We start from the raw sequence: 12883 nt of genomic DNA on the forward strand, positions 1-12883 counted from the left end.
CAACCAATGGTGGGTGTCTCCATTTTTGTTAAACAAATGGTTGGAGTCTCCATTTTCGCTTATCCAATGATTTAAAGGCAGTAATAAAAATCGTCTGGTTAAGAGTCTGCTTTTTACGATGTGTAAGTTTTGTAAAGTAGTAGAAGTAATGGTGAATGTACATTTAAAGTCATTTAATACACTAACGTTCAAATTAAAGATGGAAAGACAATCTTTTATTTATAAAATGAAACACCGTGAAGTTTTTCAATAGCTAATAACTGGTAAGCTACTGACAAAGGAGCTATTTCGATGGTCTTGTAGGATATTACAATGCTGTTACAAGGTTTATTATTGGTACGGTTTTCGACTATCATTAATATATTGTTAGTTATTACGTTTATAATGAGCGTAGAAAGGTCAATTTTTTATGTTTCACCAATATAAATATACAGGGTGTTCACAAAAAACGATCCAGAATTTGATATTTTCCGATCGTATAGCACGAATAAGGGATCAATAGATGATACAAAACTCAATGACCTTGAACCATGTCCTCAAGTTCATTCAAAATCTATGTCGAGACCTGTTGGGCTTAGAGACTCGGTTCCAATAAGAAAGGTGTGCGCCATTGCATTTTATGTCCAAGTGACTCTGAACCGATGTAAATTGGTGTTTCTATAAAATACGGAAGGTGATGTGACAATGTTTTGTCTACGCCACTTAGCTGTAGCTCTTGAAGGTAGAGAGCACGCGCTGAAATCGCGAGCCCCATCGGAATTTGAAACCCGCGTGCTACTTGCGCTCGTGACGCAGATAAAAACATTATATACTTCTAATTTTTATTGTTTTACTTTATAGAAACACCAATTCGCTACCTGAGAGCAAAAGTCAAGTAAGTCGAGATACGTGACTATTGAAAGAAATTCAAAATAAGAATCCTTGAGTGTTTTTCAATTAAGGTGACTCAGTACAAAATTTTCAATATATATTTTCACTCTATTTTTTATCAATTTTCATTGTTAGATTAACATTGTTATTACGCTAGATTTCAAACTTAAAACTGGTTTTTCTCAAATAGGGGTTTTCAGACCTGCTTGACTTTTGCTCTAAGGTAGCGAATTGGTCAATTGACGGATTTTGAAATGACGTTTTAGCGCGCGACACTACAGGTACATGTCTTGGGCACACAGCCTTCTTTGCGTGCTTTTTTGACCATAACATGTAGAGGTATTTTCACGCGCAAAATGAATTTTAAAAGCCGTCAATAGTAAGCCAAGAATATAAACACCAAAAACGAGAAGGTGATAAATAAAACTTTCTAAATTATTATCACCTAAGCATGATCCCTTGGACATTTTTATTTATGACCTTCTTGTTTTTGATGTTTATTTTGTTGGCTTCCTATTGTGCAATTTATAACGGTTCAGAGTCCCTTGGACATAAAATTGCGATGGCGCCCAGATTTCTAATTGGAACGAGTCTCTAAGCCCAACGGTTCTCGATATAAAATTTTAATGACCTTGAGGACATGGTTTAAGATCATTGAGTTTCGTTTAATCTATTGACCCCCTGTGCGTGCTATGCGATCTGAAATTATAAAATTCCTAGGAAAAATAGCTTTTCGATTATTAGCTTTGGATCGTATATTTCCGAGGGGCAGCTCACTCCAATGATTATTAGGACACCCTCGTATGATTAAATCATGATTAGATTAGATTAAAATTAAATATGTAGCTTTGGCTGTACAAAGATTAAAAATGATTAAATCATGATTAAATTTTTAATTATGATTATTAGGACATCCTGTCACAAAGTGATCTGCCCCTCGTTTATTTCCCCCCACCCAATTATCTAAGCACATCATATAAGTGCTTTTTTTAAATTTCGTATTTTAAATACATTGAGCTCCTAACAGACTAAGGCTTAAAATTTATGTGTTATTATTTATTACATTGCAAAGCTGACGTAAATACTTTATTATAATTTAAAAATTTGAGACTATCTAGTTTATTATATTTTCATGTAGCGATTTCAATTCTAAATTGAAAGCATGGCCATTTTAGCTCTGGTAATTAAAGGGACACCTCGACGTTTGAATTTAACCAATTTCACGCACTTGTTTCCAGAATATGATTGGTCGTATCTGCTACCACGTGGTAAATCCGGGGCGAATTTTTCAAACGTCGGTGTGGTCCTTTAAAACACAAAGAAGTTCTACACTTCTGCCTTCATAACATTTTTGAGTGCTGTAGGATACACGATGACGTGAACTAACGACGGTGGATTTATTTATGTTATAAACACAACTAACAAAGAACCAATAGATCATTATATTTTAAACATTTGAAATTCAGTTGATCGAAAACTCACGAGATTGATTTCAAAATTAAGGAATCAAGTAAATAAAATTCTGTAAAATTTGGAGTTAGCATAAATCCGTACAAAATGTCCATGTCCAACTCGAAGTTTACATCGATTGTTTTGTGAATACAGCCAAATACACACAAATTTAGGCACTTTTAAAACAATGAGAAATTTAAAACAACAGAATAACTTTATAAACTAAAATCTATTCTGACTCCGAAGTAGTCTGTACAGCACTGTGCAGATGTAATTATTCCATAGAGCTAAGTGCAAAATGTAAAATAATCTTATAACATTTAAAATAAGGTGATATAAGATAGTTTTCCTGTATTTTATAAGAATAAAATATCTTCCTATATTTTATACGTTTATAAATACAAATGGTATTAAGGAGTTTAATACCTTAAAGCTGTTTTAAAAATTTAGTTTTGGAGAAAATCATATTGAGCATTTTTAAGTTTTAATTTCTCAATAAAACTAAAGATGTCATTGTCTCTATAAATTTATTTTTAAATGTAATCGTAGGAAATATATACTTGTATGTAAATGATACGTGAACTAGAAATAAAACAGCTCTTTCCTGAAAATTCATGGTTCTATTTTGAGTCGGAAATACGTAATTTTATGCAGTCGGCCCGACTCCAATAATGAAAAATATTGTTACTCGAAATATTAGCAAAAAAAAATTTCGATATATTTTTCGCAATGGAGATCCGTTATTTGTATTTAAGGAAGTAAAGTATTAACATTTAGTGGACACCTTTTCGTTTGTGCTTATTTACTATCTGAATTTCATTACATTAGTCTTATAAATTAATATTAAATATTGTAAGGTCTCTTTGAGTCGGCAAGTGGTCCAAAATGTAAGGTCGCCGTAAAGACTTTAAAAGGAATCAACAACGTACTTTTTCGGAAATATCTCCAAAACCTTAAAGACTTTTAGAGTCGGCATTTGTACCAAAACCTAAAAGCGACTTTTCGACCAAAGCCCGACCCTAAATCGACTCTTTGTGCTTCAGTGGTGTCTCTTACATTTACCAGTCTTATTCAAGTGCCCGCTAGAATCGAGATGAATTTAGAATTTTCTAGCGCACGTGCGGATACTATCCTATTATAGTTCATTTAAAATTTCTACTTTTCATTACTTTATTTAATATAAAATTATATTCACAGGAGTTATACAAAAGGTTTTTGCTGTAACATATATTGAAAGACTTGTTTATTCTGAGTTTATCCCTAAATTTCACGTGTGTACCTTTGCCCGAGTATCTACATTTTGACAGTGCAAAGCGTACTGTCGAAGACTATCCGCTCTCAAATGCATGAACGTGCTTTGAAGGCGCACGCGCTTGTAGTAATTCGAAGGGTAAGACAAAAATGGGAAGCGCGTGTAACTTTCAAAGTAGATTAATTATTATCAGTCTAATAGATTATGCGCACTCCATAGACCAGGTGCTCAAAGTAAAAATTGTACTTCTATTGGCTCTACTTGAAACTTTCACCAAGAGCCTATAAATGTACGACTTCGAATTATTGCTTTGACTATAGAGTGTTGTCGTCTGAAACCCTGCGAAGTCACCATTGTAATTTGCCTATTGATAAAAACGGTAACTGTCATGGCGGCCACTATTAACACTACAGCTGTGACGTTACAAGTTTTCAAAATCGTATCAGACGACAACACTCTATAGGTTTCAACAACATATGGATGATCAACAAAACGTACCGGATTTGCTCATTCTCAACTTTTTTTTTAATAAATCATCATTTCCTCTCCATTAGGAAACACTTTATGGCAGAGTATTATTCGACATATAGAAAGACTACGGAGTCGTATTGTAAAACAATTTAAAGGCCAAAAAAAAAACAAGCGTTGGGTCCTTTTATGGCTTGTTAGGATTCTTACTACGTAAAAAGGGACTTTGACGTCATCCCACGCGAAAAGGTCCGTGGTGTAGATACCTTTTGGGCAGTTTTAATTCTTCGTTTCGATCACGGTGACTCGTAATATTGTTTTACCTTTGTTGATAGTGACCTAAAAAGGGGTAATCAAACAATTCTTAAAGAGATTAATTTCCTCAAAACATACTGTCCCGTCAGCAAACTATTACCAAAACGCGATATCCTATCCCCAAGATCAAAAACACTAACTGTTCCCGAGATAAACGATTCTCGAGACCAATTATTCCAGAGACCAACTAGCCCAAAGAAAAATTATTCCGGAAACAAGCTAGCCCAAAGACCAATTATTCCGGAAACAAGCTAGCCCAAAGACACATTATTCCGGAAACAAGCTAGCCCAAAGACCAATTATTCCGGAAACTAAATATCTCCGAGATCAACCGTCCCCAAAACAAACTGTCCCAGAGATAAACTATTCGCGAAAATAAAAGTGTCCCCGAAGCTTCCCAAAACTAGATATCCCCTAAATAAACAATTCTCAAAACAAACTGTACCCGACACCAGTGGTGTAGCCAGGATTTTGTTTCGGGGGGGGGGCAAACCATGGAAAAAAAGTAAAAAAATAAAAATATTTGTACGTACGACCATACGTTTCGGGGGGGCGTGCCCCCCTGTGCCCCCCCCCCCGGCCCCCGGCTACGCTACTGCCCGACACAAACTTTTCCCAAGATCAACTGTCAAAAAGAATAAACTTCACCCAAAAAAACTGTCCTAGAGATAAAATATTCGGGATACGAACGGTCACTCTCCCATAGATAACCCTTTCCTGAGACAAATTATTCTTTAGATTAACTATTTCAAGACCAACTATCCTCTAGTTAATGTATTCCCGAAACGAGATATTCCCTAGATAAACTATTCCCTATACAATCTATACTTTTAATAAAATAATACAGAGACAAACTACTCCCGAGACAATATATCCACTATGTAAACTATTTACGAAATTAGATATTACCTAAATAAATTATTCCCTAGACGGTAGACCAAAGATAATTTAAACTCGTACCCTAGATTCGAAATCACTCTCTCGCGCGTTGCCGATAGTGTTTACCCACTTCCCGCCGGAACTCAGAAAAAATTCGCTTCATGGTTTGCGCCTTACCGCAACCGAGGGAGACCGATTTTTCTGAGGTCACGTGCCGGAAGAGGGTAAACACTTCGTAACAAAACCGTCAATTGGAAAGCTCTCAGTATTCGAATCTAGGGTACGAGTTTAAATTATCTTTGCCTAGAAAAACTATCCCCAAAACATACTGTGCCCGACGCAATTTATTCCTGAAATGAGATTTCCCCTAGATAAACTATTCCTGATAAAAACTATCCCCTAGGTAGACTATTCCTCAGACAAATTAACCTTTAGATAAATTATTACTGAGGCAAAAGACGAAGTATTGGTATTCCCTAGATAAACTTACCTCGAAACCATCTTTTCCCGAAATGAAATATCCCGTAGACAAACTATACCCTAGATAAACTAAACTGTCTCCGCGGCAATATAGTCCGGATACGAGATATCCATTGAATAAACTATTCCCAAAACAAACTGACCCCAAACGAGATATCCCAGGAATTAGAATAAAGATAATTCAACTTTGGGAAAGAATAATTAACTGAAGAAAGTGGCAGCCTACGCCCTGGGAGTCTAATAACTCTTGGTGAACCCCATCACCAAATATACGGCCTAGTAAAATAACACCTGGATCAAGCGCGTATTTAGGGGGTTTTTGTTCAAACTATCTCCTTCCCAAATGGATTTCGTGAGGGGTTGCACATCGTAACATAGTTTTTAAGTCTCAAATTGTGGTGTTAAACCACGGATAGTAGATTTTAGAATTTACTGTCCTTGGTTAAACGTAAGTGCAAAGTTTGATCACAATCTGAAATAAAATCCGGGATACGCCATTGAATTTGTACTACGGGTTGGATAGATGTTTCGCATATTTTGTTTTTATTTTTCAGAGCCACATAAGTATGTAAGGTCAACAAGTTTTCTCATCTATACACATTTCTTAAATACTCTGCTCAAACGTATCGGAAACTATAAACTATAAAAATATATAGTCTTTGTAAAAGACATATGGGTCTATACCAGTGGCGCACCCAAGAATTAATTGAAGGGGGTTCCTGGTGGATGTGGAAGGCTGGTATGAAAAGTAAAAATAAAAATAATTATACGTAAATCCCATTGTTCTGGGAGCCCGGGGCCCCGCCTGGGTGCGCCACTGGTCTATACACATTCATTATAAAATAATATATAATATAATACTAATAAGTATGACAATGACCAAAAATTATCATCTAACTGATTCTCAACCATGGTTTAATTCAGCATATGCCCAATGGGAAATATTTTACTCAGTTCAGTTAGGAATCAGGCTGGATGACAGTGTCAGTGTTGAAAATGGGTTTGTTAAGTAAATTAGCATTAAAACAATCGAAGTGTCATACTTAGTTATTTGGTTATTAATGTTAAAACAGTATTGAAAAGAAATGCATAACACAAGGGCGCCCATGGGTAGGTATTGATATAAGTGGATTGGAAGCTGGGTATTTTCTAATGGTTTTTTATATTGCAGGTGGCCATTGCTCATTTTAATGGTACGGGGGTTCCCATCTCTAATATAAGTTAAAGGGATCCTTCTCTTGAAAGAGACTATCATTTACTTCTGTTAAAACGTAACTCTCAAATTATTCCTATCTCGATTTAAAGTACCTAACATTTATCATTTGAAAATAATACATATCTTTTAGTCTAAATGACTATTTTTTTAAACAATTTTGAAACCTATTTCATAGTTTTTATTATTTTACATTCATTTTACGTGAATAGACCTATGGTATTATTATACATACCACGAAGCAATTAAACACATTTTGTTCATAGTGTCACCAAATTTATCGTAGACATAGTTCTCGGTGACATATGCAAAAGGCTAAAATTTCTCAATGGGCCTATGCAATACATGTATCTTACAATTTGTGGACTAGCATATATCAATATCAACAAAATTAAGATTTTTTTTAGTTTAAACTTACATCTTTTGTTTTCTTTGGCTGTTTATTTTTTAAATTACTCAACATAATTTAAAATCTACTTTTGGAAAGTGGGGAAAAGTCTGGCAAGAAATATAATTACAGTGTAGAGTCCTTTTTTGTAATCTATGTACATACTTGAGTGAAAAATTAAATTTATGAAAAAGCACTGCCATTTGATTCAGGCATAGGCCCACCTAATGTTTTTCAAAAATCATTTTTTCTCTGTCCTGAATAAACCTCAAGTAAAAAAGGCATGAAACCATCGTATTTTAACAATTAAAAATAAAGGGAAAGTCATTTGGTCTTTTTTCGTGATATTTACATTCTCAAATTATATTAAAATTTTCACTACAAGTATACTTTTGCCTGGATAAAATAACTTTGAAAACAATATCTATGTATGCTTAAAAAAATTCATAATAAATTATTTGGTTCCAATATAAAGATTTAAATAATATTAAGTACTGTTTATCGTTAATATACCATGTTGTGGGCATGTATAATAACTAATGGTTAAATACAAGTAATTATGCCATATACTACTAGAGCTTTTTTTAAATATATAATAATTTAATAAAGGGGAAAATTTTCAAGATTTTTGTATAAGTTGCATTGTTATTTTATACACTTCTTTTTATATATAGGAGTTATAAATGCCCATCTCAGCTAAACATTTATTCTATGTATACCTACAATGAATCTTAAGTTAACTGAAACTGCACAACCTAAACTTATCAAGCTTTTAAAACCATAAATATAAGTATGCTTGAATTACTTTTGATTATGCAACATTTTAAACATAAACTAATAAATATTTATACAGCTTTTAGATAAAATAAAAATATTGTATATATTTTTAAATGAATAATTTTGTTAGATATATAATTCTTTAGTTGAAAAAGAGCATGGTGCTCAAAATGTCATGTGCTTCATAATTAAAATTGCATTTTAAACATTGTTGTAAATTTGCATAAAATATAAATTAAGTTGTTAATTAATAGTATTCTCATTAAAATAATAATTGTGAGAATATATTGCACTATACTTTAGCTAAAAACATTTTTAAATAAACTATATTAAAATCTATTTTGACTAAATTGAATAAAAGGGGTTATCATTACTGAAGCAAATATCTTTAAGTTCTTTTAAGTAGCACTTTACCGTAAGCAAGAGAGTACTGCGTAGCCCTCATAAGAAAAAAATTGAGCTATACAAAACAGGACTGAAAAGAAGAAAAAAAGATATTTGCTTTGGTTTTTAGATTTGCTTTAACTCCAAACACCCCAAAAATTTTCCTAATTCTTAATAAACAAATTGAAATAATTAGGATTTCAAAATCGAATGTGGCAATATCAAAGACTTTGTTTTGCACCATAATTAAATGGAAAGCCTTATGAAATTTTTTTTAATAAAGCTTTAGCAGTTATAAATGTGGGATTTGAGACTAGAAACATCATTAAAATTAACGCTTAAAATATGACTAGCTGGGTTATGCAGGACTAAGTTCAAGATAAACTTAAGTAGATTTCATCGCAATTTATCAAATTAACCAATTGAGTTGTTATCGAGGATTCCTCCTAGATATTTATCATATTTTACATAAATGCAATGAAAATTGTGCTTTTAGAAATTCTTGACTAAAAATTTACTTTAAACTAGTTTTTAAAATTCTTCCTGGTACTAGACCAATTGCGTGTAAAAGTGAAATATTTAAAAAAGGATTAGAGCAATTGCACTTAGCATTCAGTTAAATACGGTTCCTTAAAAACTAGGAAGACTAGATAAGGAAATTTAGGAGTTAACTCTCTTCCTTTGAAAATTATTTACGCAATTAAAACAAAAAATTGGCTATGAAAAGATAAATTATAAAAATAAAATTACATCTGGTTATTAGCCAGGTTCAACTGTTTCACCAGTCGTAGAAAATGATGAATGAATTAAACAAAATGCAGCGATAATGATTAAGAATTAATACATGTCAAATGAATATTTCTTAAATTTAAAATCCGAATATCTACGAACGTGTTTCTGTAGTATATGAAACTTGACAGAAAACCTTCGTAGAGATGTCGAAAGACTATACACAGATGAGTGCTCGATGAGGCGTACTTAGAAAGAAATGTGGATGGTTTCTTTTGTTTAAATTCCTAAGCCCACACCTGAGAATTAAAAAATATAATTAACTACAGAGAAAAGTAGCGAGAATGAAAAACAAATGAAAACATACCCGTAATGTAAAATCCCAACTTCCCGTGGAGAGGGCAGTGCCATCAGGAGAGACTTTCAAACACGTAACTCTATTCTCATGTCCGTATAAGACACTCATTCTTACGCATTTTAAGCTGTCCCATACGTTTACCGTATAATCGTTGTATCCAGCAAATAATAACCGCCCTTTTGTTTTGAAAAAGGATATTTAAATACATTTTTCTCTTTTACCCAATTAATTCTCGAAGTATCTTACCACTAACTGAAAAATCTACCGAATTAACACCAAATATGATGCTAGGTTTTGTGTAGACAGCTACTTCCCTATCAGCTCTTAAGTCAAATAACCGACACTGAAATTTTAACATCAGTTACTTCTCTAAATACATTTAAACAATGTTGGGTTAAAGTTTACCGTCGAATCATCAGAGCCTGTTGCAATAGCATCACCGCTAGGGTAAAATTTGACTGTGTTTATATCAGATTCATGACCTTCAAACGCTTGAACGCACTGGCCCGTTCTCATATCCCATATTAAAGCTTGGCGGTCACAGCCCTAAAATAAAAGAAAACACATAAAAATCACGGTGTTTGATATTTTATAAATACACCTCGTCTTACAGCGGATACAAAAGTGTTCCCAGTTTCAGATGGACATTGATCAATAGCCATTACATCACCAGTATGTCCGTGGAAACTTTGCAGCAGTTGGGAACATTCAACATCCCAAAGGGCGCATGTGCTGTCACCACTGCCAGTCAAAATCTACATAAAATGCATTTTAAGCAACGATTGAAATTTTAAATGGCTATCCTACACTATTTACTTGTTGGTCTGAATTTGGAAATAAGCAACAAGACATATAACTCGTATGAGTACCAACAGCTTTCTTTTTGGATGAAACATCTTCGTCTAAACTCAACGGATAAACAGTCACTTTATTATCCAGCCCTCTGAAAAAGAGAAAACAGTGATTAATATTGTGGGAGCCTCTCAATCACCTTTAACGATTTTTATATTTAACGCTTACCCGCAAGCTACCATAGTTCCAGAAGGGGCGTAAGCGCATGCCATCACCCACGTAGTAGGCATAGTAACTGCGTGTTCCTTATTTGTTGTGAACGCATCCCATATGATCATTTTGCCATCCTTTGAAAATTATTTTAAATTTCAAGTGTTCAGATAGCTTTACATTGAGATGGAATGTAAAAATTATTACCTGTGAAGAACTAACAATATGGCGTTTGTCTAGTGACCAATCAGAACATAGAACTTTCCCTTGGTGACCCTTTAACACTCTTCGTGGTTTAATATTTAAATTTGGTAAATTTTCAAGTCGTTGTGCAACTGTAGCCACTTTAAATAAAATAAATTTGCATAAATTAAGAACGTATTTATACATATATACAAACTCCAATAAATTTTCCCTTTACTCGTTATTTTTGGTAAAGCTTATGAATTATTTATCTTGGCTTTAAAAAAAGATTGGTTCTCAACACAGTAAATAATTAACACATTAAAAAAAAGATATTAAAATAACCAGATTTCATGAGTAATATATCACGGAATTATACGTCCTATCCATTTTCTCTATGCCAGGTGATTCTAATATCATAATTTTAGAAGAACCTCTCTTTTACTTGCTATGCCCCATACTAACCAAAGCACTTCCAATATGATAGAATAACATTAGTCAAAAAAAATAGATTTAAAAACTCCAAATAAAAATAAGTTTAAAGCGATGGAAACAATATAGAATTAGCCAAAAGTGGTAACTTCACACCCAACTTCAAATCATACATATTTAATGCAGTGATTGGAGTAGCCGCAACAATTAAGGACAGCAAGAGCGTAATTAAATTAATTCGCCCAATAGGATTTAGAGTTGAAAAATAAAATAAATGACATACAAGAAATATATTTAGAGCAGTTTGGTAAGTTGGATTATACTAGTATTAGACGGGGAAAACCAAGGTCTATCTATAACTGTATTTTTTAGTGAAACAAGAATTGAAAATCTGTAAACGTACGGGCTACGTCGTTGAGTTTCTTCCTTTCTTCTTCTAAACGGCTTTTTAAATGTTCAAGTTCTTTATTTAGAGAATCCAAAGATTCTCCGGGGTTATCTATTTTCAACCCCCCCTCAGTCGCCATGGCAGGCCCTCGGACTCCCATAGGCTTAACCCCCGTACAAGATTCTGCCAGGGCTCTGGTTCAACGCACCGCGAGAAGCTCAAATATAATCTCAATAAATATTGAAATTTACTCGATTCTTTACTTTAAACGATCATCTTGTATACTTCAAAGATTTGGTACTTAATCAAATTTTACGCAAAGGGTATCATGGTTAGAAATTTGACAAGATGGAATCAGTGGCAAGCACAAGCACGAAATCGAAGCTGAGCAGTGGCAGTGCTTCCAAAGAGTATATAGGACCTGATAGGACTTCTCGAACTAAAGATAAAATGGGCTGGTGTTAGTATTCGGACAATGAGAACCATTAAAAGCAGAACGTAGCTGCATTTTAAATTTATTTGCCCGAAATTAACTCTGAATCTGGTTCCATCGCCATTGATCTCATCCAATCAAGGGAAAAGGGAACATGATTGTTTCGATTCCTGAGCTGAAATGGAACACTCAAAAAGGTTTGCTCCTGGTGGACCGAGTGCGTTTAAACACCTAAAAATCGTGCTCCGTAAATCTTTGCAAATGTCGGAGCGCTAAATAGTCGTAAACGGAACATGACCGTGAAAATTAATTTGAGCAGATGATATGGAACGCTCAAGAACAATAATTATAAGAAAAATCACGGGAATCGACTAAATCTCTGTCGATTCCCTTATTGTTTCGGTTTCATTGAAGCCTAAAATCTTTCACTAGCAGCTGCACTCTACCAAGGTCCTGCCATGACTTGTGTAACAATGTCTGCACATGCACGAAAACTTCGAAAAAACAATCAAGCTACGTCATGTCATTTCGCGTATGCACAAAAAGCTGATGTAATTAGGCATTTTTGCGCTAGTAAAAACTTTCATTTTTGCATATTATAAAACATCCTGGTCATTAATTAATCCAGAACACGGGGATAGTATCGAAATCCGATTACACAAAAGGGCCACTGAATCATTTGAATTTTCAGGGTGAAGCTACATAATTACGTGTTTTCAGAAGGGGAAGTCACGAGACGGATTTTTTTTTTAATTTCTAAAGGAGTCGAACTGTATCGATACTAAAATTATTATTTCCTTGTACACACTCGGATTGCTCTCAACGAGCGCCGATTCTAGCAGTTTTTATGTTCGTTATAAACTCTATTTGCTATTTCAAT

At 33.8% G+C, this 12883-nt stretch overlaps 1 protein-coding gene across 1 annotated transcript; it reads right to left on the reverse strand.

Moving 5' to 3' along the window:
• Positions 1-9380: 9380 nt before the first annotated feature.
• Positions 9381-12030, reverse strand: Gbeta5 (guanine nucleotide-binding protein subunit beta-5). The gene is made up of 9 exons (XM_090178052.1): positions 11586-12030; positions 10775-10911; positions 10586-10704; positions 10382-10508; positions 10177-10320; positions 9971-10111; positions 9812-9908; positions 9575-9741; positions 9381-9506 (listed from the first exon to the last, which is right to left on the reverse strand). The coding sequence occupies exons 1-9, from the start codon at positions 11728-11730 to the stop codon at positions 9495-9497; spliced, it is 1089 nt and encodes a 362-aa protein (XP_090034178.1). The 5' UTR covers positions 11731-12030; the 3' UTR covers positions 9381-9494.
• Between the last annotated feature and the right edge of the window lie 853 nt (positions 12031-12883).

Source organism: Leiobunum rupestre, chromosome 6 (genome assembly GCF_980474605.1).
Source record: "Leiobunum rupestre chromosome 6, qqLeiRupe1.1.hap1, whole genome shotgun sequence".
NCBI lineage: Eukaryota > Metazoa > Arthropoda > Arachnida > Opiliones > Sclerosomatidae > Leiobunum > Leiobunum rupestre.

Bases quoted from the DNA above. Each gene is read 5' to 3' on its own strand.
- Gbeta5 (XM_090178052.1), bottom strand. From the start codon at position 11,730: ATGGGAGTCCGAGGGCCTGCCATGGCGACTGAGGGGGGGTTGAAAATA. The intron at 10,705-10,774 runs GTAATAATTTTT...TAATTTTCAAAG, and splicing joins ATATTGTTAGTTCTTCACAG to GATGGCAAAATGATCATATG. The intron at 10,112-10,176 runs GTAAGACGAGGT...CTTTTATTTTAG, and splicing joins GGAACACTTTTGTATCCGCT to GGCTGTGACCGCCAAGCTTT.